Raw genomic sequence first — 25,551 nt, 5'->3', positions numbered from 1 at the left:
TCTTCTGATTAGATTATGGACTGTAGATGATGGAATCCCTAAATTCCTTGCAACTGAAAGTTGAGAAACATTGTTAAACTGTTGGACTATTTTTTCATGCAGTTGTTCACAAAGTGGTGATCCACACCCCATCTTTACTTGTGAACGGCTGAGCCTTTTGGGGATGCTCCTTTTATACCCAGTCATGACACTCACATGTTTCCAATTAGGTGGTCTTTGAGGATTCATCAACTTTCCCAGTCTTTTGTTGCCCCATCCCAGCTTTTTTGAAACGTGTTGCAAGCATCCATTTCAAAATGAGCCAATGTTTGCACTAAAACAAAGTTTATCAGTTTGAACATTAAATATCTTGTCTTTGTGGTGTATTCAATTAAATATAGGTTGAAGAGGATTTGCAAATCATTGTATTCTGTTTTTATTTACATTTTAGACAACGCCCCAACTTCACTGGAATTGGGGTTGTAAATAAGACCCCAATAGTCATGAAATAAATTAAAAATAAGTAAAATAATAGTAAAAATAAATAAAACATGCAAAGATTAAAAACACTCATAAAATCAACATAAATAAATAAATACAGCATACAAAAGATAAAACCAATAAAATCAACCTGGATAAAAAAACAGAAAAAAACCCCCAAACAACAAAAAAACAGAGGACCACACAACTCACACGGTGTTAAAAACAAGAGAATAAAAGTGGGTCTTCAGACGAGACTTAAAACACTCCACTGTGGGGGCTGTTCGGATGTAGAGGGCCAGAGCGTTAAAGAGTAGGGATGGGTATTGATAACATTTTATCGATATCACTGCCATTATCGATTCTGCTTATCGATCCTATTCCTTATCGATTCCCTTATCGATACCTCTTGTGAATTTTATACTAAAAGCAGACTTTACAGGTTTTCTATGTATTTCATTGAGTCTTACATAAATAAATATGAAATTGGTCACTGTATCCTTGATCTCTGGACATAAATAAAAATAAACAAAATGGTGTTTCGCTTTGACGTTATTAATTCCGACTGGACTCTATCATTCTAACTTAACTCGTCAGACAGCCGCGCAACGTTTGGAACTGTGTGAACAGAAACGGACAACGATTCTCGTTTCTTTCTCGCAACAAGACAGGAGTCCCAGTTAGTAATTTTAATCCGCACAAACGTGACTCATGATTGACATATTCAGGGATGAAATTACCCCCCAACACCACCCACACGAAAATGTTTCAATTCTAGAAGCTCTGAAATGCAATCTGGGACTATTCCAGACGATAAACTGGAGTGAGTGCAGCATCCATTTAGGTGAGAAAAAAAAACAACTTTCCTTATTCAAATTCATTCCAGTAGTATTCTGCTCTTACTAGGATGCAGCAGTTTTCTAGCTTTGCACATAGTTCTGGAGGAAATCACTGAAGAAATTAACAAATTGAAAATATGGTTTGACCGAAACAAACTGTCATTAAACTTAAATAAGACAGGGATGAAATGGAGGTGTAAGAGTCACTCGGTGTTCACAGGAAACACTTATTTATTTCTGTATTTATTTATGTATTTATTTATGTATGTATGTTCATTGTTAGTTGCTTTTATATTTTCTGTTGTGTTTCTATTCAGGTTGTTTTTGTCTCTTTCTCTAAAATTGTATATAATAAGTATATATTGTATATAATAATCATTAGATTATTAATATATAAACAAAAATACATTTAAGAAATATTACAATTTGAAAACAAATGCACCCGAACGTGATGATAGCTGCAACTGCTTAATGCGAACTTTTAACATTGAAAATGCCATACACATGCTAACGCGTTAGCATCGCTCACGTTTTTAAGTTATAAAATACATCTATCAACTGTTTCAGAAGACCATAACAGGTCGGTTTAACATAGAAAAGGTAAATAATACTCACAGAAGTATGCTCTTTAGGGTTTTAGTGGGGGAAAATTAAGCGAAAGAAAGAACAAATAAACGAAGCAATATATCGAAGCATTGCTTCAATCTGCGAACCACTGCTTCGATTGGTTCAAGGTTCAAAGCAAAGCCGCGCTGCAGAAAAGTTGATTACGGACCCGCTGCAGGGTCCGTAATCAATGTAGAGAAATCATCATTTTCCTGGCAAACACCCCCAAAACAACGGCCACTATGAAGGACCGATAACAGAATCGTTAAGCACAAAGCTTATTGATGTTGATGGATCGAATCATTTCTTAACGATACCCGAAAGGAACCGGTTCTCGATACCCATCCCTATTAAAGAGTCTGGGACGAGCCACACAGAAAGCCCTGTCCCTCATGGTTTTAAGTCTTGTCTTAAGCACCACAAGCTGGAAATGGCCCTCAGACCTCAGAGCGCGCACTGGAGAGTAAGTTTGGAGGAGGTCAGTAATGTATTGAGGGGCCATTCCATTCAAAGCTTTAAAAAAAAAAAAAAAAAAAAAAAAAAAATCATAAAATTAATTCTAAAATTAACAGGAAGCCAGTGCAAAGATGCAAGAATTCGGGTTATGTGATCGCCTTTCCAGACCTGTGTTAAAAGTCATGCTGCAGCGTTCTGGACTAACTGCAGACGGGAAAGCGGTCATTGGCTGATGCCAAAATAAAGTGCGTTACAGTAGTCCAGACGACCTGAAATAAAAGAGTGCACAACTTGTTCAAAAAGGTTAAAAGATAAAAACGGTTTTATCTTTGATAAAAGATGGAGGTGATAAAAGCACGGTTTCAAAACACCATTGATTTAAGATTAAAATCGCTGTCTATGGTGACACCAAGGCTGGTGACGTTGGGACGTACAAAATCCTTGAGAGGTCCCAAGTCAACAAGAGCACTTCCAAACAACATAACCTCTGTCTTACCCTTGTTAGGTTTTAAAAAAATTCTGTGATAACCAAGCCTTGACGTCACACAGACAGTTGAGTAGGGGTGTCAGGGGGCAGAGGCTGTTTTTAGTGATTGGCACGTAGATTTGACAATCATCAGCATAAAAATGGTAGGCCATTTTTTATTCACACTGTTTTTTTTCCATGGATGTACAGAAGACAACAATGACAATGAAAAATGGATAGCAATGATGAGACAAAAGTATAGGATATGACCTCACTGGTATGTTAAATTAGTGTTTTTATGGTAGTGGTAATAATGAAGTTGTTGTGGTTTGTCCTTCATCTATGTCTTGGTCCTATTTTGTGGTCTGTTCATTGTTTGCATGCTGTTGGTGATTAGGTTCTGTGTGTGTCCTTTTGTTTGCATCTGTTGTGTTCACTCCCCTGTACTCATCTGTCATCTGTGTTAGTCATCCTTGTGGTCTGTCCCCTGTCTGTGTTGATGGTCTGTCCCTTGTCCATGTCTGTAGTCTGTTTGGTCATTGTGCTTGTGATCTATCCTCTGTCCTTGTCTTTGTGGTTTTTGTCAGTATGTCCTCAGTATGTGTTCTCTGGTTTATTATGTTTTGTTTTCCTGTTTGGCGCTGTGTTCACTTTTGAGTTCCATGTTGGTTTTCAGCATTTGTTTTCTTGGTTTGCTATTTGATTGTTTTGTTTAGGTTGTGTATTGTTATCTTGTTTTTTTAGTTCCACTTACCCTCGAACTTTGGTAGAGTTTTGAATCACATTGTGTTTGTTAGGTTCTGTATGTATGTTCATGTGTGTTTAGTTCCGGTTTCCCTTACTGTCACGTGTTTTTTCATTAGTGTCTGTATATTTAAGCCTGCACCATTTCCCTAATACATTCCTCCTCTCTCATTTACTTCTTCCCACATTCTTGCTGTAAGTACTCTGTTGTCTTTATCCTGTGATTGTAGCTGTGTCGGTTTTCGTAGTCTGTTTAATTCCAGTTGCCGCCATCATTATAGTCTGCATGTGGATTTAGGTTTCGTATTTATTTACCCCCATTTTTCCCCAGGTTCTCACTCTGCTTGTTGGACTGTTTTTCCACAAGTTTTAGATTTTTGTTCTCAGGTTTTGTTGCTGCAGGTTTGGTTTTCATGTGCTTGGACAATAAATCACCTGTTATTTCACCATACCTCCCTTTTGGCTGCCTGCATATTGGGTTCACTTGGGAACTGCTATTGCAACAGAAGTGGAATTATTTCTGAAATGAAAGACTGGTGCTTTAAAGTATATGATCTATTTGTATAGCAAAAGATTGTCACTTTACAGCTTGTATGTGGTGTATTGACCCCATTTTCAAAACAATACTTCCTAGCTTCCCCCAATATATTACCAACAAATGGTTTTAATCAGGCAAGGCATGCTTATTGCACAGAAATAAAAATTAAGTCCATATCTGTAGTGGCTGTACTGGATGACGGATGACCCCCATTTCCCAAAATAACCTTCCTCAAACCTCCCACAATTCGCCACCAAGAAATAGTTTCAGTTGGATGAGGTGTTCTTAAGTTATTGTGCAGAAATGAAAATACAGACAGTATAAGTGGTGGCTACATTGGATTAGTCGTTGTGTGGAAAAGCAAAATTTAGAGACAGATGCCTGGATGGACAGTATGAAATATAATGCCCCCCAACTTCATTGAGTGGACGCATAAAAACGACCAAACTTTTAAGATGTAATATAATGTTTTCCACATGGGACGAATTACTGAATACACTAGAGAAGCTGGCATAAGGCAAGACAAGGTGGAGAAGTGAAATAATCAACAGCCTATGCTCCACCTGGTGTCCCTTAATAATAAAAAGAACAAGCCGTAATATCATATAATAAGAAGAAATCAGCTCTTAAGGGTTACACAGCAGATTTATGTTCATTAGCTTATTCATCGCTTCTGTCTCACATTTTCTGAAGTGCACAGGAGGCTTTATTTTCTGACTGGTTTCAACCTGTAACCATAAAACCAGTGTAGTCTTGGACACTGAAACTCCAACTCCAGTGTTTATGTTTTGTGCCAAATTAAGATTGCCACTTACCTCCAAGAAAGATGCCTCTTATTCCATTTGTTCTGAGAGTTCAGTCCTCGTTTCCTGCGGCCCGTAATCACTTCGGCCTCAGGCACGTCTGGTAGAGAACATCTTGGGGTTTTCATCAGGCCTAGAGTGGCTTGGTCTGACAAGAGGAAAAAAGAATATTCAAAACAAGTGGTTTTTTGAGGCAGCTGTAATGTAAAGAAATGGCATTTTAAAACTAACTGAAGTCAAGTCAGGTTTGAGTGCATGTAAAGGTGATGAGTGTTCCCACATCCATTGCATGATGGAACCATCACAACTTTGCGTCACAACTGGAAACCACCCAGGCAAACCTTTGTTCCATCCCTACTTCCCAAAAGTAGCTTGGTGTAGCCAGGTGACATGTATAGGATGCCCTCTTGGCCTTTTCCAGTTGTCAGGACTCCTCATTATGAATAAATGAATGAATGAATGAATGATGATTTATTGTCATTACAAAAAGTGCAACAAAATTATCTTCACACCCAATTACTGCAGACAAAAATATAGCAATTAATCCACAATTATTACTAGATGAACGTAATAATGGCACACATCAGAATTAAAACAAACGCACATATACGAGGTCTGTCCATAAAGTAACGGTCCTTTTTATTTTTTTCAAAAACGTATATGGATTTGATTCATATGTTTTTACGTCAGCCAAGCTTGAACCTTTGTGAGCATGTGTGAGTTTTTCCACGCCTGTCGGTTGCGTCATTCGCCTGTGAACACGCCTTGTGGGAGGAGTGGTCCAGCTCCCTCGTCGGATTTTCATTGTCAGGAAATGGCGGAATGATTTGGGCTTTTTTTCCATCAGAATTTTTTCAGAAACTGTTAGAGACATGCAGCTGGAAACCATTCAAAACATTTATCTGGCTTTCGGTGAAATTTTACGGCTTCACAGAGAATAAGGACTGTTACTACAGCTTTAAGGACGGCCCACATGTCTAGCTCTCCACAATTTCTCTTATACTCACTTGACTGGTAAGCACTGAAAGCCGAGATAGGCATGTCCCAACTTGTCCTCTAACACTCCGAAACGGAGGTGTTCCTTAGTCTCGCTCCATCAGCGGCTCCGTTGTGATGCGCGAAGCCTCCGCGCGGCTTTCCATGACAAAATCTCTTGTTAAAAGTGAAATCTGCCGGAAAATGGCTGGTGTCCAGCTCTTGTGATAACCAGAGAAATTGCACACGACAGACCCGGTTCCACAGAGCGATCCGTTTAGAAATGATCTGGTGGTTTCTGCCTCGGCGTCCGATACATTTTTGGGTGGTTTATCATTTTATCTTTGTCAAAGATAACTTTTCAGTTATCTGATTATCTGTTATCAAAATAAATTTTTTGGTTATCTGTGCCAACCACTGGTATAGTCTGAAGTGGCCTTGTCGACAACCGCAGACTGTGGGGGAGGATAGATGAAGAGGGAGCCATGTGCATCACCGGGGCCATTGAAATCTTTCTGGCAGGGTGGCAGAAGGATTTTTGGCAGGGTGTGTGCTGGATCATGCTCATGGAAGCGTACCATATGGCCCTAGTGTCATGGGTGATGTTCCTTCACAAAGCAAGCAGTGCACCTCATCTAAGGGTCAAAAAGTGGCCACTGGTTTGACCCCCAATCATTCCAGCAATACTCAAAGACTCTCTGAAGAGACTTGGGACTAAAGACATTGAGTCATCAAATTAGGCAACTGGTTAATTTACAGGTCTCCATACCATCATCATACCACAGCCATATCACAAAACTCAAAGCACTGGGATCCTAAAGACAATCATTCTTCTGCAAAGATATCATCCTTACCAAACACCTCATTTCTCATGACTCCATTAGCTCTTCCCAAGCATTTCTGAAATCGATAAATTATGTATTTAAATGGCTGAAATTCCCAAGAGATTAGTACAATTTCTTTGTTTATCCTCTCTAATTAATGGCATTCTACATTATAAACATATCTCAAATCAGAATTTGAATCTGAATAGCCTTTATTTGCCAAGTATCTACAAGAATAAAAGGAATTTGACTCCAGTTTGAACTCTACTCTCTCTGTATGAGCATGTATAAATGTACACTGAACAGGGAATAATTCACAATAAAAATGTGTAAATAAAAATGTGCAACAAAAAACATGCAAACGTGCAAAGGAGAAAGAGACAAACAGACTGAAATTGTACATGAGGTAGGTACATGAATTAGTGAGTTTTTTGGCAGGTTAAATTGTTCAGCAGAGTGACGGCATGTGGAAAGAAACTGTTCCTGTGTCTGGTTGTTTTGACGTACAGAGCTCTGTAATGCTGACCAGAGGGGAGGAGTTCAGGAGTCCAGGGTGTGAGGGGTCTGCAGAGATGATACCAGTTTATACTGGTCCTGGAACAGTATAAGTCCTGGATGGAGGGCAGGCTGGCTCCAATGACGTTTTTTCTGCAAACCTGACAGTTCGTTGAAGTCTGTGCCCATCATGTTTGGAGGCAGATGGCAACCAAACAGAGATGGAGATGCACAGGACAGACTGGATGATGGATGTGTAGAAGATGATGAGCAGTTCCTGGGGCAGGTTGAACTTCCTGAGCTGTCTGAGGAAGTAGGTCCTCTGCTGTACCTTTTTCCTGATGAAATCTATGTGAGAGGTCTACTTCAGATCCTGGGAGATGGTGGAAAGTGTCCACAGTAGGCACAGTGTTGTTGAGGATGGACGGGGGGGGGAAGGTGATGGGGGGGTTCTCCTGAAGTCCACTATCATCTCCACAGTCTTGAGTGGGTTCATCTCCAGGTTGTTCTGACCACACCAGAGGACCAACTGTCCCACTTCCTGTATGTATGTGACCTCATCACCATCCTGGATGAGACCAGCGATGGTGTAGTCATCTGCAAACCTCAGGAGTTTAACAAAGGAGTTGATTGTTAAATTTCAACTCTTTTGTGGTGGTGCACTAGTGGCAAACATTTTGACCAAATACTGACTGTATAGGACCTATAAGACAGAATTAAAAGTAATCCTATTTAGGTCATGAGGCCCACTGATACTTGTGCATAGTCCAAAATTCCATAAAGTCAAGTGCATGAGAGTCTACAACTCCTCCTAGACAGGACAGGAGTCCATCACAGGTTACTTCACCAATCGAGGCCAATGCTCATTTATATCTGGGTTGACTGCTACAACAGAAATGAAGTGTGTTATTCAAGGATACACAGAGGTAGCGTGACTGAGAACTAACCCAGGTCTTTGTATTGGAAAAGCCAACTCCAAATCCCACAAAGCTACTTGTCTAACTATTATGCACCCAACTGTACAGGATCTTGAAATAAGCTGTTTTTTTCTTTGTGTGACTTTGGGGCTAAAGTGATGTCTTGATGATTTAACTTCACAAAAGAATAATAGTAGAAGGTTACATTTTCGACAGCCAATACCTGTCTTTCACCCCAGCATCCACTAGTTGGCACTAACTCTTTTCATGTTTTTCTATTCATACATTTATGTTCTGTTGCTCATCTGGGTCCAGGTTGCGATGGCAACAGACCAAGCATTTCATCCCACACTTCACCTTCCCTATCCTCAGCCAGGTACTCAAACTTGTCCTGGGGGATTCCGAGGCATTTCCAAGCCAGGTGGGAAATATAATCTCTCCAGAGTGTCCTGGGTCTTCCCTGGGGCCTCCTTCCAGTTGGACCTGCATAAAAGACCTCCCAAGGGAAATGGCCACGAGGCATCCTCACCAGACGCCCGAATCACCTCAAGAGGCTCCTTTTTTTTTTTAATCACAAGGAGCAGTGGCTCTGCTCCCAAAACCTTCCCGGTTTGGAGCTCTGACATAGTGACCATCGGGTTCTTGGTCACCTCCCTGACAAACGCCTTGGTGATACCGAATAATCAATGATGAATAATGAGCCATATAGTGTTTTTTTTTTTTTTTGGTACGAGTGGAGTTATTCAAGAAATGTGGGGAGAATAGCGGCTCTTAGAGGCAAATTATTCGGCTAATGAAGCTCATCTCCAAGTGTGGCGCTAATTTCAAGAAGTTCAAATTTTGCGAAAAACAGCGTGGAGCGTTTTGTGTACGAAGTACTATGAGGACAAACAAGGATGTTAGAGGCATGTTAGTGGTGAGTAGGCTGTTAGAGATCTGTTATCCGAATACCTGGCAGCTATGAGGACAGGACAGGCTACCTGCAACAGAGCAGATTCCACTATGAGAAAGCCCTTGTAGCCTGCAATTCCCTCAGAAGAACATCATATATGTGGTTCATTATTTGAAATATCACTGAATTTTCTGATAAATCCATACATGGCTCATTATTAATGGCTTTATTATTCAGTGTGACCAAGGCTTAAGGCCCTTCTCCCCTGGTCACTCAGTTTGGATGGGCGGACAGCTCGAGGAAGAGTCCTGGTGGATCCAAACTTCTTCTATTTATGGATGATGGAGGCCACTGTGCTTACTGGGACATTCAAAGCACCAGAAATGTTTCTGTACCCTTCCCCAGATTTGTGCCTCGAGACAATCCTGTCTCAGAGGTCTACAGACAATTCCTTTGACTTCATGCTTGGTTTGTGCTCTGACATGGACTGTCAACTGTGGGACCTTATATGTAGACAGGGACTGTGCCTTTCCAACTCATGTCCAATCAACTGAATTTACCCGAGGTGGACTCAACATCTCAAGGATGATCAGTAGAAACAGGATGCACCTGGGATTTTTTAGTTTTTTTTTTTGTTTTAATAAATTTGCAAAAATCTTTAAAACAAAACAAAATATGAATATGTGACAGAATATGTGATGCTGTGACGTCAGGCAGCATGTGGAGAAAAAAACCAGAGAGGCTGTCATTCTGTTTCATACACAGCCATTCGCATTGACCATATACCATTATCTTTTTTCAATGTGCTGTCAATCTCTCTTCTGTAGCCTGTGATGCGCTTTGACAACATTATTACAGTGCTCTGCACTCACCGTTATAATGTGTGAGCCTTCTTCCATATCCTAAAAATCTGTTCTTCATTCACCTTTTGAACTGAAGTCATGTAATGCTCATCATCTAAAAGTGGCTTTTAGGCCAGAGGTGTAGAACTGATTCCAGAAAGATCCAAGAGGGTGCAGGTTTTCTTTGTAACCACCCACTCCACCATGTGATTTCACTGATTAACATCACTTTAAGCAGATGGAATCAGTTAATCACAACAAATAACATTACAGGCAGGTCCAGTCAGTAGTGAGACATGACATCACCACAATGAAGTTAAAGTCATACAATCAAAGGGTTTAACAGATATCACGTTAAGCATATACAATTATGATCATTTATTTACACAATCCCTCTGTTTTTATAGCCCATAATTAATTAGAAACAGTGAATCCAAGAATTATTTTGAATACAAATCATCACTTTTACAGCCAATTATCTTTAGACAGTCAGTGGATGGATACATAAACATTTGTCAGTCACTGAATGAGCCTAAAAGAGTGTCAGTCCATGTGGGCATTTGCCACCTTTCCACTGCCAGAAAAGCAGCGCACAAGGCAGCCAATACCTGTCCGAGATATTGGCTGAGCTCGTCCGAGTCCCCTGGTGGTAGACCCCTGCCACAAGGTGCTCACCTCTGACCTCCCCACTCCCCGCCCCCCTTCCCCTGGGCCTGGCACCAGGAGGAGGCCCCAGTATCCCTAATTCAAATTCAAATTCAATACTTTGTCATTGTAATAATAACTCAGTAATAACAATGAGATGTCATTCGAACATTCTTACCACTAGCACAGCAGAACAGAACGTGTACAAGAATACGTACCATGAGCCATTAACAAGAAAGACAACCAAATATTTTTTGCACACACAGTTTTTAAAAAAAAAAAAACTGTCGTTAATCTGGGCGAAGTGACTCCATCCCTAACTGTGTCAATCATAAGGGGTAATAAAGATCACCCTTTGCCTGTCTCCTCACCTGGCACCAATTTACCAAGGAAGGCCCTACTAGGAATTAATGCTCCAGACAACACAGCTCCCTGTAACACTGTAGCACACAAACCCCTCTACCATGATAAGGTAGCTATCCAGGGAGGACAGTCCACATGGCCTTCAACTTTTGTTCAGTGCTTTGATTTCCAGGAAAGTAAAATGCAAATAATAATAATAATTATTATTATTAATGACAAACACACAATTTTTCAGTACATAAGTCACACTGGCGGAGAAGTCACAGGCCTCCCAAACTAGTAAAATGGCATGGTTTATACTCTAGAACAGGGGTGCCCAATACGTCGATCACAAAGATAGTGTGGGTACATCCCATGGCATTAAAATTGGCCTGTAGCGAGGGGGAGGTGAATTTTGTCACAGATGCTGTTCGCAGGCTGTCACAGTGAGATATGAGCCTACTGTAGCTAGTGTTGCCCCAAGTGAGCTCATGCTGCCCAGAGGATGAACATCCACGATGGACGGATTGGACAGTATGAAACGACTCTACAACAGCAGCTAAGTGACACAGCTGAAAGTTCCAGGAAAAAGGTTTGTTGTCAATGGATACAGGTGGCTCCTTTTTAAACATATTCATGTTTGATTAAGAATTTCTTAAAATTTTGGCTTCAAAATTCATCACTAAATTCCAATCAGATTTATTTACTTAAAGTTTTAAGCTTTATCTCTCTTTCCTCCAATGTCTCATGAGTTAGTAAGAATTGTGCCCACAAATGAACTTATTTAATAACTGTCCATAAAATGCCAGTAAAATGTCATTTCTTGTAGAAACTGTAAATAAATTGTAAATATTGCTGTGGATCATTTTGTGTTCAGAAGGAAACCCTTGATCAACCGTATCATGTGGATTCAGACTTCTGATTAAATTAAATTGAGACTGATTAATTCATTTAAGACTGATAAATTAATGAATGTTTAAATTATAGTACCTATGCTATATAAATAGGTGGTGCCGTGAGTAATAATTAAATAATAAGTATTAAACTCTAAGTTGTTAATTATTTTTGGTGACCCATTATATGGGCCTAGTCCAATCTAGTTCAATTTGGGAGTTTAACTACTTATTCACTATAAATTGCTACATTCCTCTGGTTCCCCGGTGTGAGCCGATTGCATTTTTATAAATAAATATTTGTTACATTATGTAATGGTGCCCGCGTGTGACGTTTTTTAAATCAATAAATGCTACATTATATTTTGATGCCCCGTGTGGAGGCATAAAGATTTAAATAAAAACATTACACTACCTGTAAGGACAGTCCAAACTATTTTCTGGCAACACTTATGAGCAGACAAATAATGTGGTCTGCTTTTCATATAAGTAGAGAATTTTTACATTTTGACCCCTGTATAATCATGGCTATGGATACCACTTTGGGATGATTATTATATATTTTTGAGTAAGCCGTGGTATACTTTGTACTGCAAGTGTTTAGTCACGTTCTGTGGTATCAATCAGCTCATGGATTATAATTGCCACGGCTGTTGCTAATGGGATGCAACACTGCACACCTGCAAATAAATGAGGCATGACTGATTAGTGAATATAACACATATGTATCTGTTCCTGCAGAAATACTGTAAATAAAATGGAGAGAAAGAACTTGAACTGTACCTGACAAAGACATATAAACAAGTAAAGAGGCAAGTACCTAAGATGCCGGTCTCCTTCAGCCCTCCAAACTTCTGCATGGCTTTGATGGCTTTGGTCAGGGCCTCCTTGGTCTGAAGCTGACCAGTCACTGGGTCAGGAGGTGGGAGGTAGCCAAACTTGCTCAGCCAATCCTTGAAGTCAAACAGGATAAAGACAGGAATGACTGGAAAACCAAGTATTTGTACCAAAGCTCTTCTGAAGCTCTGACACCTAAGAGTCACTTTTCGTGATACCTCGACCTGCAATGTCTGCAAGATCTTTGGGCGTAACAGAGTTTACACATTTCCTACAACGATGCACCATTACTCAGAAAAGCTGTTTTCATTTCAGACATTTTGACATGTCATAGCAAGGAAAGCACATTAAGTGAGTTATGACAATAACAGCAGCTCCATTTAGCTGTGTCAGTGCAGGAGTCGTATTAACGTGCACACCGATTCACCGGCACGCTGTGGGCGAAAATCACTCTTCTTGTGCTACAAAGTGCCATACATTCACTGCTGGGTATCACTCCCACAATGGGACTGAAAATGTGCTGCTTTGTAGAAATCCCATAATGCAGTGCTTCACATACAGCAGAGCAGAATATGGGTTTGTTACACTGCACTGCACACGGTTTGTCAGGTGGAGAATTTTGTATTTTTGACCCAAGTAGTCCACTTTGCTATATAGTGATTATAATGTACAGTAGATTTTAGAATATGTTCAAAAATAAATGCAAACAAATCAATTTGGATTATATATATATATAAGCAGGAGGAGGAGGAGCAGGAGAAAGATGGATAAAGAGGAAGGAGATGAACAGTGAGATAAGAAAAAGAACAAAGAAGAGGGAGGAGGAAAGAAGAAGAAAAGAAAGAAAAGAAAGGATTAAGAAGAAGGAAGATTATGAAGATCAAAAGCACTCAGAGTACAGCCATGCCACACACACCCACACATATATACATACACATATACATATATACATATATACACATATATATATATATACATATACACATATACATATATATACATATATACACATATACATATATATACATATATACACATATATTATATATATATATATTCCAAAGTTACAAAGTAACAGAAACAATGAAATAAAATGCTTTTACAAAGTGAAATAAAAAGTACGTAGAAAAAGTAAGCTACACACTGTTATTGGCACCCTTTATAGTAAATATTCAGTTTCACTCCAGCTTTTCATTACACAAGTCAGGGAATGGATACATTAACATTTCCAAATCAACGTGTGTGTCTCAAAATGTCATTCACATCAATACACACTGCATGGCACTGTACAGTAAATCTGTGGAGTAGGCAGTTCTCAAAAAGTGACAAAACTCTGACAGAGATAACGGCTTCTGTGGTTGTAATTGGAGAAGTTATGCATATGGCAACTTTTGATCGTTGCATCACTGGTTATACAGTGTCATGGTGGAGTGGCAAATGGACTTTCATAAAAAGAAAACATGACAGAAGGTACGTGGGTGACTGGCATTTTCTTGAATATATTTTGACGGGGGAAAATGAGTTTGGATGTTTTTACCTAATTTGTATGTAAATTTATGTGCTTTCAACGTATGGTGACATAACATAGATGGGAAACAGTTCTGCATTTCATTAATTTGAAACCTAAATTGAGTCAATACCTCTATTCCAGAATGTGTTAGGGTTGTGCACCACAGGAAAAATTTGCTGGGTTGTTGTCAGTTCCGTAACATAAAGTGACCCGTGACAGCACTGCAAACTCCAACACCGAATGGTGGTAATAATAAAATATTAGAAGCAGATATGATAGTGACTAAAAGGTGATGTATTCAAAACAGTCCTTTACATGTCAGCCAGAATTGAGGAATCAATTTGAAATTAACTCAGTGATTTTGACGTATAAAGGAATTTTATATATGTGCCTCAAAAATATTGAGCCGGCAATAGTTTTATTGTCCTAATTAGATCCAAATCCACTGACTTTCTTCTTTAAACTGATTCTTTCTCTCAGCTTCTCTTTTGGTGTGAGCCATTTTCTCAGCCCTTTGTGATGTGATAGTCAGTCACACAAGCCTGATTTGTAATGGCTTTTTCATTGGTGCTCAGCAGAGATGAGTGATGGCGATCGATGGCGCGCCACCCCTTCTCTACTGACAACCCTGCGGAAAATACCATTAACTAATAAATAGACTTTGGCTCTGACAAACACGTATGCAGACTCATTTTTACCGTGGCATCCTTGACTTTGCTGAAGGAGCGATTATCAAAAGGTAATGAGATGGAAAAACTCATACATGTAAATGTGTCAAAGGGCAAATTAAGTCGTTATATACATATCCTATTTTAATTACAAATATGAGCAAAGATGTGACTTGATCAAATAAAACAAGTTTAATTCAACACACATTGCAATAAAAATATCAGAGAAATTTGGGAAAACCTGAGAAATGATCAGAGGAAATGACAAATTTTGATCTTCAAAAAAAATCAAATAAATGTGTTTCCGCGAATGTTGTGAAAATGTGCGCGTCTCATAATCGAGATTTAAATCCCACCGTGCAATCGATATGCAGTTATTTTAGCCAGCATCTTTGCATTTAACAAAATAATGACTGCCTGTGTTTGTGTGCACAGTACCATAATGATATGGAAAATGTCAGCGAGACAGGATGGTTTTGTAATTTATGGATAAAACTGATGTAAATGCCAATGTGATGAAGCACCGTTAGGATTTGTTCTTTGGTTGAAGTTCAGACTGTGCCAAGAATGCAGACACATGTCGCATCTGTGCCAATATTGATTTAAATCAATTAAATCAGAAGAAGCAGGAGGAGGAGGAGGAGAAAGATGAATAAAGAGGATGGAGATGAACAGTGAGAAAAAGAAAAAAGAACAGAGGGAAGAGGAGGAAAGAAGAAGAAAATGAAAAGAAAGGATGAAAAAAAGGAAGATTATGAAGATCAAAAGCATTCAGAGTACAGCCATGCTACACCCACATTTCAAATTATACAAAAAATTAGCCACTTACCTATATATTGACATGGGCCAAAATGTTTTACCTTGTCCTCTGACTTTGGTCATTGATATATAAAATATATACATACATATATACACATACAACCCCTGGCAAAAATTATGGAATCACCGGCCTCGGAGGATGTTCATTCAGTTGTTTAATTTTGTAGAAAAAAAAGCAGATCACACACATGGCACAAAACAAAGTCATTTCAAATGGCAACTTTCTGGCTTTAAGAAACACTATAAGACATCAAGAAAAAAAATTGTGGCAGTCAGTAACGGTTACTGTAAATTTTCATCCCCAAAACTAACACCTGCATCAAATCTGATCAGATCTGCTCGTTAGTCTGCATCTAAAAAGGAGTGATCACACCGTGGAGAGCTGTTGCACCAAGTGGATTGACATGAATCATGGCTCCAACGAGAGATGTCAATTGAAACAAAGGAGGATTATCAAACTCTTAGAGGGTAAATCATCACGCAATGTTGCAAAAGCTGTTGGTTGTTCACAGTCAGCTGTGTCTAAAGTCTAGACCAAATACAAACAACATGGGAAGGTTGTTAAAGGCAAACATACTGGTAGACCAAGGAAGACATCAAAGCGTCAAGACAAAAACTTAACGCAATATGTCTCAAAAATCGAAAATGCACAACAAAACAAATGAGGAACGAATGGGAGCAAACTAAAGTCAACGTCTGTGACCGAACTGTAAGAAACCGCATAAAGGAAATGGGATTTACATAAAGAAAAGCTAAATGAAAGCATCATTAATACCTAAACAGAAAAAAACAAGGTTACAATGGGCTAAGGAAAAGCAATCATGGACTGTGGATGACTGGATGAAAGTCATATTCAGTGATGAATCTCAAATCTGCATTGGGCAAGGTGATGATGCTGGAACTTTTGCTTGGTGCCGTTCCAATGAGATTTATAAAGATGACTGCCTGAAGAGAACATGTAAATTTCCACAGTCGATGATATGGGGCTGCATGTCAGGTAAAGGCACTGGGGAGATGGCTGTCATTACATCATCAATAATTGCACAAGTTTACATTGATATTTTGGACACTTTTCTTATCCCATCAATTGAAAGGATGTTTGGGGATGATGAAATCATTTTTCAAGATGATAATGCATCTTGCCATAGAGCAAAAACTGTGAAAACATTCCTTGAAAAAAGACACATAGGGTCAGTGTCATGGCCTGAAAATAGTCAGGATCTTAATCCAATTGAAAATCTTTGGTGGAAGTTGAAGAAAATTTCCATAAGTCTCCAACCTGCAAAGCTGATCTGGCAACAGCAATCAGAGAAAGTTGGAGCCAGATTGATGAAGAGTACTGTTTGTCACTCATCAAGACCATGCCTCAGAGACTGCAAGCTGTTATAAAAGCCAGAGGTGGTGCAACAAAATACTAGTTATGTGTTGGAGCTTTCTTTGTTTTTCATGATTCCATAATTTTTCCTCAGAACTGAGTGAGACCATATTTTTTTCCCTGTGCTTGGTTTAGAAAAGTAACCATTACTGACTGCCACAATTTTTTTTCCTGATTTCTTAGTGTTTCTTAAAGCCAGAAAGTTGCCATTTGAAATGACTTTAGTTTTGTGTCATGTCTGTGATCTGCTTTTTTTTCTACAAAATTAAACAACTGAATGAACATCCTCCGAGGCCGGTGATTCCATAATTTTTGCCAGGGGTTGTACATACATACATACAACCCCAATTCCAATGAAGTTGGGACGTTGTGTAAAATGTAAATAAAACAGAATACAATTTGCAAATCCTCTTCAACCTATATATAGTACACTACAAAGACAAGTTTTAATGTTCAAACTGATAAACTTTATTGTGTTAGTGCAAATATTTGCTTGTTTAAATGGATGCCTGCAACACGTTTCAAAAAAGCTGGGACAGGGGCAACAATGCTCAAAGAACACCTGTTATAAAAGGAACATCCCAAAAGGCTCAGCCGTTCACAAGTAAAGGGGGTGAGGATCACCACTTTGTGAACAACTGCATGAAAAAATAGTCCAACAGTTTAAGAGCGATGTTTCTCAATGTTTAGTTGCAAGGAATTTAGGGATTCCATCATCTACAGTCCATAATATAATAAAAAATTCAGAGAATCTGGAGAACTTTCTACATGTAAGCGGCAAGGCCAAAAAAACCAATTGAATGCCCGTGACCTTTGATCCCTCAGGCAGCACTGCATTAAGCTTCACATGAGTAAGGTCTAACCTTACTCTAACCAACCCCCCTGAGCGAGCATATAGGCAACAGTGGAAAGAAATAACTGCTTCTGGCATTTGTGAGGAAGAAACCACAAGCAGACCAGACTCAGAGGAGTGACCCACTGCTAGACCATCGTGACAGTTACAAAGTTTTTAAAAAAGATGAGAAAAAACAGAAGAAACAGAGAAGAAACAAAAAAGGGTCTGTTTATTGAGATAAAAACTGTCCATTGCGGTGCTTAGTCTCTGCCTCCAGGTCTTGAATAGGTAAGGCGTCCTGAGGTCAGTCTGGCGCCCGAGGGTGCTGGGCCAGCATCCTTTAAGGTGCTCACCAGTACCTCGGACAGAGAAAGAGAGCAGGTTCCATTAGCTGGAAATAACTACACCCGAGGCATTAGTTCACCATCAGTAAGTCAACAGAGAACAGAGAGAATACTAAGGTGGCTGCCAGCAGCTAGTCCTGAGCTTCACTAACAAACCCAGAATTTGGTTGCAGTGAGGCCGAGACCTGTTCCATTGCTACTAATACGAATGAAAAGGATAGGAAGCATAGTTCCACACTATGCCAGTATGCTAGACATATGAGCGAGACAATAGATGCGTCTTTAGTCTGGACTTAAATGTCTTTATGGAATCTGACTGTTTTATCTCCACAGGGAGATCATTCCACAAAACAGCTGCACAATAAGAGAAGGCTCTGTGGCCCACAGACTTTTTATTACTCTTAGGGACACAAAGTAGTCCTGCGCACTGAGAATGCAGACCACAGGCTGGTAAGTAGGGTGTAATTGGGCACCACAGTCTCGTTTAAACCCCTGCATGATATTGCAGGATTTGACCACTTCTGGGGACAGCCTGCACAAACACAGCATCACCTCTAACAGAAAAATGGTGTACCATTTGTTTTTGGCTGCAATCACCGATGCAGTTGTGAAAAATGCAGTTTTTTGCAGTTCCCAGTGGAGACCGGAAGACAAGGCAAATGGGAGAAGTTGTGTCTGTATGTTTTTGTGAGATTTAATTTGAATAATGATAATGGGGCTGTCCCCGGAAGTACATCATATGCCTCATATTCTCTTTCATTTAACCCCTTTATCACCCACCCTCAAATGAGACAATGGTGCCCTATTAGGTCAGCTAAGTAGGGAGATGCTAGTCTGTGAGACATTAAAATCTGACCTTACAGAGACAAGAAGCCAGTGAAGAGACACCAAAATGGGTGTAAAATGTGTTTGAATTTTCTGCTTCCTGTCAAGAGTCTGGCAGCAGCATTTTGAACCAATTGGAGACCCCTAATGCTGGACTGTGGTAAACCAGAAAATAGAACATTGTAGTAGTCCAGTCTAGAAGAGACAAATGCATGAATCAGGGTCTCAGCATCAGCCATAGACAGGATGGGATGAATCTTCACCATGTTTCACAGGTGGAACAAAGCAGTCCTCGTAATATCTCTAATGTGTAGGTCAAAGGGCAATATGGGATCAAAAGTGACCCCAAGGTTCCTCACTTTGTCAGTGTGATGTATGACACATGAGCCTAGGTTAAGCATTAGCGGGTCAAATTGGTGTCTATGTCTTGCTGGACCAAGAACCATCATTTCAGTTTTTTCTAAATTTAAAAGTAAGAAATTGCTCGTTCATCCAGCATTTCACTTAAGCAAGACAATCCTCTAAAGTCTTGATGTGTATAAGATTACCAGCAGTTACTGTACAATATGACATCACCCATAGTCTTTCTCAATACACTGCTGAAGAGTTGCTTTGAAGCTCAAAATGTGCCACTTTTGGTGTCACCATGTTAGCAGTGTTTACTCCGCCTACATCCTGGCCAACCCAGTTATAGAGACCTGTGTGTAAACAAGTTCGTTTCTTCTTTAAAGTTGGACATTTAACATGGGAACAGTCTCACTTTTTGGCACCAGCCTCAAGTGGCCATTCAAGGAACTGCAACTTTTTCTTCTGGGTTGCTTCATTTTTGACAGATGGAAGTTGGGAGTTGATGAGGAGTGAGTCTCTTTGGAGCCAGCGTCAAGTGGCCATTCAAAGAACTGCAAGATCTGCCACTTCCTCTTTGACTTAATTTTTCAGGACGGGCGCTCACTGCTTTCATTTAACTCCATTAATAGGAAATTATTTTGACTTATAGTACATTTTCATACACCAGCTTTGACCATCTCACTTCCAAATCACCCGTCGGTGCCTGGACACAGCCACCTACTCCTCCTGTGCAGCATTAAGTGGTGACAGATGGCCGAGATGCACCGAACATACAGCAGCATTTTCTCATGTACAAGCTGCAGAACGAGGCTTTTGCTCTCCAGTAATCATACAAATGAGTTTGAGCCTAACTGCATCTTGGTACTTCATTCTCTGCATGGAGACTTACGAAATGCATGCAAAGAACTTTTCTATGAACATTACCATAATATGTCCTCAAGTATTTTTACTTTTTATTTAATACACAATAACACAAATTGGCTTTTTAGTGTGTCCTCTGAGAGGAGGGAAGTGTGCATGTTGCTTCTATAGTGCACTCATCCTTTGAGGCCAATGCAGATTCAAGATTTTTGCTTTTAGAAACAGACCTCAGATATCATCAATCAAACACTAATGGAGAAAAAAAAATGGGGGAAAATATTGTGGTTTATGACCGCTACCTGTCTGCAGAGGACTGCAGTGATGAGAAATGAACTGGACTCAACCGGCGCTCAATGCACGTTCTGACAGACCTCTGTGTGCAGCAACCAATCAAACATGTCATCATGGATCTAGAAGCATGTGATGGTGATGTGTGGTGCCACATCCATCACCCTACGGTCCTGACTGACAACCATCCAGGCAGACTGATTGTCCATCTCTACCGCACCCAAGGACTACGTGGGTGTCCCCTTGACCTTGTCCATTCGCTGGGGTACTCAGCACTGCGACACCTGCGTGCTGGACCATACTACATTAAACACGCCACATGCGTGCAGTGTCAGAGCCAACATTCTCATACAATGCAAATAAATGCTGATTTGACACAAAGTCATTCCAGTGAAACCCAGGGATTCTCTGGAGGGACCTAGTACCAAAGACAGCCAGACGTCACTGTAGGTCACTGGATAGTGTCAAAGTCTTCGAATTAGGACATTAGGACAGGAAACACCAGGACCCTAAAGACATGGACTGTCGTCCCCTTGCAAAGACACTGGTATTCAACTCTGTCCAGCGACCTCATATACAGTAGGTGTTCTGACCTTTGCTCTTATTACCCTTGATTTTATGTTTCTGGGGGTATTTTCACCCTTTGTGAAAAATTTGAGTATTTTATGAATTTTACCTATTCAGAGATCAATTCTGCTTTACCAATTCTGGTTCTTATTGATTTCCCATGTCTCTTGAAATGGCTGAAATTTATAGATATTCTATTCGGAGTACAGTAAAAAAGTATGATCCACAGAGGTGAATTTACCTTTAGAGCCCAAATGACCGTCTGTCCGTCCTGTGTCCTGGTCAACTTCTCATCATGTTTCTATTAATACATGATATATTTAAACATTGGTCTAGACAAATATATGTCTCACATTCAAAAAGTTGAGATTGTTCTTACCATTTTGATATGCAACACATGGTAAATGGACTGAATTTATATAGCGCTCATCCATCTGTATCAGAAGCTCAAAGTGCTTTACAATGACGCCTCGCATTTACCCATTCATACACCGATGTCAGGGTGCTGCCATGCAAGGTGCTCACAACACACCGGCTGAAATGTAGAGATATTCTATTTGGAGTTAAGTGAACATTCATACATACGGTAAAAAAGTATGATCCACAGGGGTGAATTTACCATTAGAGCCCAAATGACCATCTCCTGTGTCCTGGTCAACTTCTCATCATGTTTCTATTACTAGATGATATATTTAAACAGTGGTCTAGACAAATATATGTCTCAGATTCAAAAAGATGAGATTGTTCTTACCATTTTGATATGCAACACGTGGTAAATGGACTGCATTTATATAGCGCTCCATCTGTATCAGAAGCTCAAAGCACTTTACAATGATGCCTCGCATTTACCCATTCATACACCAATGTCAGGGTGCTGCCATGCAAGGTGTTCACAACACACCGGCTGAAATTTATAGATATTCTATTTGGAGTTAAGTGAACATTCATAAATACAGTAAAAAAGTATGATCCACAGGGTGAATTTACCATTAGAGCCCAAATGACCGTCTCCTGTGTCCTGGTCAACTTCTCATCATGTTTTTATTAATAGATGATATATTTAAACAATGGTCTACAAAAATAGGTTTGACTTTGACTTAGTAGTAAGTCAAACCTGTTTCCAGTGCACGTTGGCCTCTGCCAGGGCTGCCCTTTGTCACCGGTTCTGTTCATTATTTTTATGGACAGAATTTCTAGGCGCAGCCAGGGTGTAGAGGGGTCTGGTTTGGGAACCACAGAATCTTGTCTCTGCTGTTTGTGGACGATGTGGTTCTGTTGGCTTTGTCAAATCAGGACCTTCAGCGTGCACTGGGGCGGTTTGCAGCCGAGTGTGAGGCGTCTGGGATGAAAATTAGCACCTCCAAATCTGAGGCCATGGTTCTCGACCGGAAAAAGGTGCTTTGCCCTCTTCAGGTCGGTGGAGTGTCCTTGCCTCAAGTGGAGGAGTTTAAGTATCTTGGGGTCTTGTTCACGAGTGAGGGACGGATGGAGCAATGAGATCGATAGATGGCTCGGTGCAGCATCTGCAGTGATGCAGTCGCTGTATCGGACCGTCGTGTGAAGAGTAAGCTGAGGTAGGGGGGCAAAGCTCTCGACTTTACCGATCGATCTATCGTTCCGACCCTCACTATGGTCATAAGATTTGGCTCATGACCGAAAGAACGAGATCGCGAGTACCAAGCGGCGGAGATGAGTTTCCTCCGCAGGGTGGCTGGGCGCTCCCTTAGAGATAGGGTGAGGAGCTCTGTCGCTCAGGAGGAGATCCGAGTCAAGCCGCTGCTCTCCACGTCGAAAGGAGTCAGTTGAGGTGGCTCAGGCATCTTTTCCGGATGCCCCACTGGATTGCCCGCTGGAGAGGTGTTCCGGGCACGTCCCATTGGGAGGAGCTGCACCAGGGAAGACCCAGGACACGCTGGAGGGACTACATCTCTGGCTGGACTTGGGAAACGCTCTTGGGATTCCCCCGGAGGAGCGTGGGGGAGGTGTGTGTGGGATCGGGAGGTCTGGGCAGCTTTGCTTGAGCTGCTGCCCCGCGACCCAACTCGGGAATAAAGCGGAGAAAAGGGATTGGATGGACGGATGGATGGTCTACACAAATATATTCAAAATTCACATTCAAAAAGATGAGATTGTTCTTACCATTTGATATGCAATACATGGTAAATGGACTGAATTTAATAGCGCTCATCCATCTGCATCAGAAACTCAAAGAGTGCATTACAGTGATGGCCTTGCATTTACCCATTCACGCACCGATGACAGGGTGCTGCCATGCAAGGTGCTTGGTACACACATGGCTGAAATTATAGATTATTCTATTCAGAGTTAAGTAAACCTTCATACATACCGTAAAAAGTATGATCCACGAGGTGAATTAGAGCCCAAATGACCGTCCTTCTGTGTCCTGGTCAACTTATCATCATGTTTCTATTAATAGATGATATATGTAAACAGTGGTTACTACAAAATTACTGTATGTCTCAGATTCAAAAAGATGACTGTTCTTACCATTTTGATATACAACACGTGGTAAAATGGACCTGCATTTATATAGCGCGCATTCCATCTGCATCAGCGCTTTACAATGATGCCTTGCATTTACCCATTCACCACACCGATGTCAGGGTGCTGGCCATGCAAGGTGCTCACAACACACCAGGAGCAACTAGGGGATTTAAGGACCTTGCCCAAGGGCCTTGGTGATTTTCTGGACTGGCCGGGAGTGTCAAGTTACAATATGTAGCCATGTGGACATTTCTCTGATCATGCTCTAGCACACAAGTGCCTCAGTTTTTATGGAGCCCAGTGACTGAGAAGATTAGATATATGGTGACTTCTAAAGGTGGAGGTGGACTGTTTGCCTGGGTGGTTGCCATTCAGGACCCAGGTTGGTTCCTTGATGTGGTGACATGTGGACCTGACCACACCAGCCTCCCTGAACTCTTCGAACTCACCCCCATCAATTGCTGTATATTTCTGTGAAAGGCTCCTTCTATAATCTAAAGAGGTCATCAGAGGTAGCCACAAAACCCCCAGTTAGAGCCACAGCCAAACCAAAACCTAGAGCTTTAGTAGCTGCTTTCACACACCAGCCAAAGCTGCTAGTAGCCCTTTATATAGCACCCCTTGAGCACATACTGTGGTGTTTTGGGATTACTTTTCATTGCTACACTGATGACACCCAAGTTATACATGCTGATAACTGCTGGTAATCACAAGATACATAAAATCCTCTCAGACACATAAAATCCTGAAGGATTGTCTTGTGTCAGTGAAAAGCTAGATGTCAAGCCCAATTCCTTTACTTTTAAACTCAGACAAGACCGAAATGATGGTTTCTTGGTTTAGCGAGACATCAACTTCAGTTTGACCAGCTAATGCTTAGCCTATGCTGACACTGACAAAGTGAGGAACCTTGGGGTGATTTTTGATCCCACGTTGTCCTTTGACCTCCACATTAGAAGATATTACGAGGACCTGCTTTCTTTCACCTTCGTAACATAGTGAAGATTCATCCCACCCTGTCTATGGCTGATGCAGAGACTGATCTATGCATTGTTTCTTCTCTAGACTGGACTATTGCAATGTTCTATTTTCTGGTTTACCACAGTCCAGCTATTAGGGGTCTCCAATTGGTTCAAAATGCTGCTTCCAGAGTTCGAGAGACAGGAAGCAGAAAGTTCTGCTGCTAACTAAGGTTTTGCTACTAACCTTTAAAATTACTCACAGACTATCACCTCCCCTACTTAGCCGACCGATTCTGCTCTTTTTTTCTCTCTGGCCGACGGTACTGATGGCATCTCACAAGGCTGGACAGCTGCACACCACAGGGCGCTGAACTGACCACGAGATGCCGTGCCTGAAGCTGATGCAGCACACTGCAGTCTGCTGTTGGAATATATTCTTCCAAAGGGGCCTGGGCATGGGTATCGAAAACTGTTTCCTGTTAAGAATTGATAAGAAATTATTTGATTCCAGCAACACCAATCGCCTTTTTGCTTAACGATTCCCTTATCGGTTCTTCAGTTCATATTACATCGGAGTGGCTGGAAATACGGGGCCAGTACAATTTATAAAATGATGGCCCACTTGGGCCCCTAAAGATATTCACAAAATTCTGTTTATTTTCCATTTTTTCTGGCTGCAAAGTCAAATTTATTCACATCTCCGTGTCATCAAACCTCAGCAGCTTTTGGACGGGGGAGAGATAGTTCCGACCACTGTACCATGACAAAAACAAGTTTGTTTTTGTATGCTCTGCTGAGGAAGCGAGATTAGCTGCACAATCACAGGGTCAGAGTCCGACGATTTACCCAGACTGACAGACTGACAACAAATATGAGCAACTTAAGTACTTTTATGCATTATTTTGTGGTTTCTTGAGGAATTTTGTGAATGTGGAAATGCACTCCGACCTCAAAACATGCCCTGTGAAATAAATCAAGCACACACTCTCTTCTTCTGTGGAGTTTAATGGCAGCTGGCATCCTTATTGTTGCATTGCTGTCAAAATTCTACATCAGCCCGTTATGGCAGTA

At 40.7% G+C, this 25,551-nt stretch overlaps 1 protein-coding gene across 1 annotated transcript in view; it reads right to left on the bottom strand.

Annotated features, from left to right (window-relative positions):
* The window catches only part of LOC117529109 (matrix metalloproteinase-17-like), a 244,201-nt gene that overhangs the window by 216,001 nt on the left and 2,649 nt on the right, over positions 1-25,551 (bottom strand). Inside the window, exons 2-3 of the mRNA XM_034191809.1 lie at positions 12,557-12,689; positions 4,924-5,059 (exon numbers count right to left, since the gene is read on the bottom strand). Coding sequence (XP_034047700.1) covers positions 4,924-5,059; positions 12,557-12,689 — 269 coding nt within the window. The remainder of the gene's footprint in view (positions 1-4,923; positions 5,060-12,556; positions 12,690-25,551) is intronic.

Source organism: Thalassophryne amazonica, chromosome 17 (genome assembly GCF_902500255.1).
Source record: "Thalassophryne amazonica chromosome 17, fThaAma1.1, whole genome shotgun sequence".
NCBI classification, from domain to species: Eukaryota; Metazoa; Chordata; class Actinopteri; order Batrachoidiformes; family Batrachoididae; genus Thalassophryne; species Thalassophryne amazonica.
This window is presented reverse-complemented; position numbering and strand designations above follow the sequence as displayed.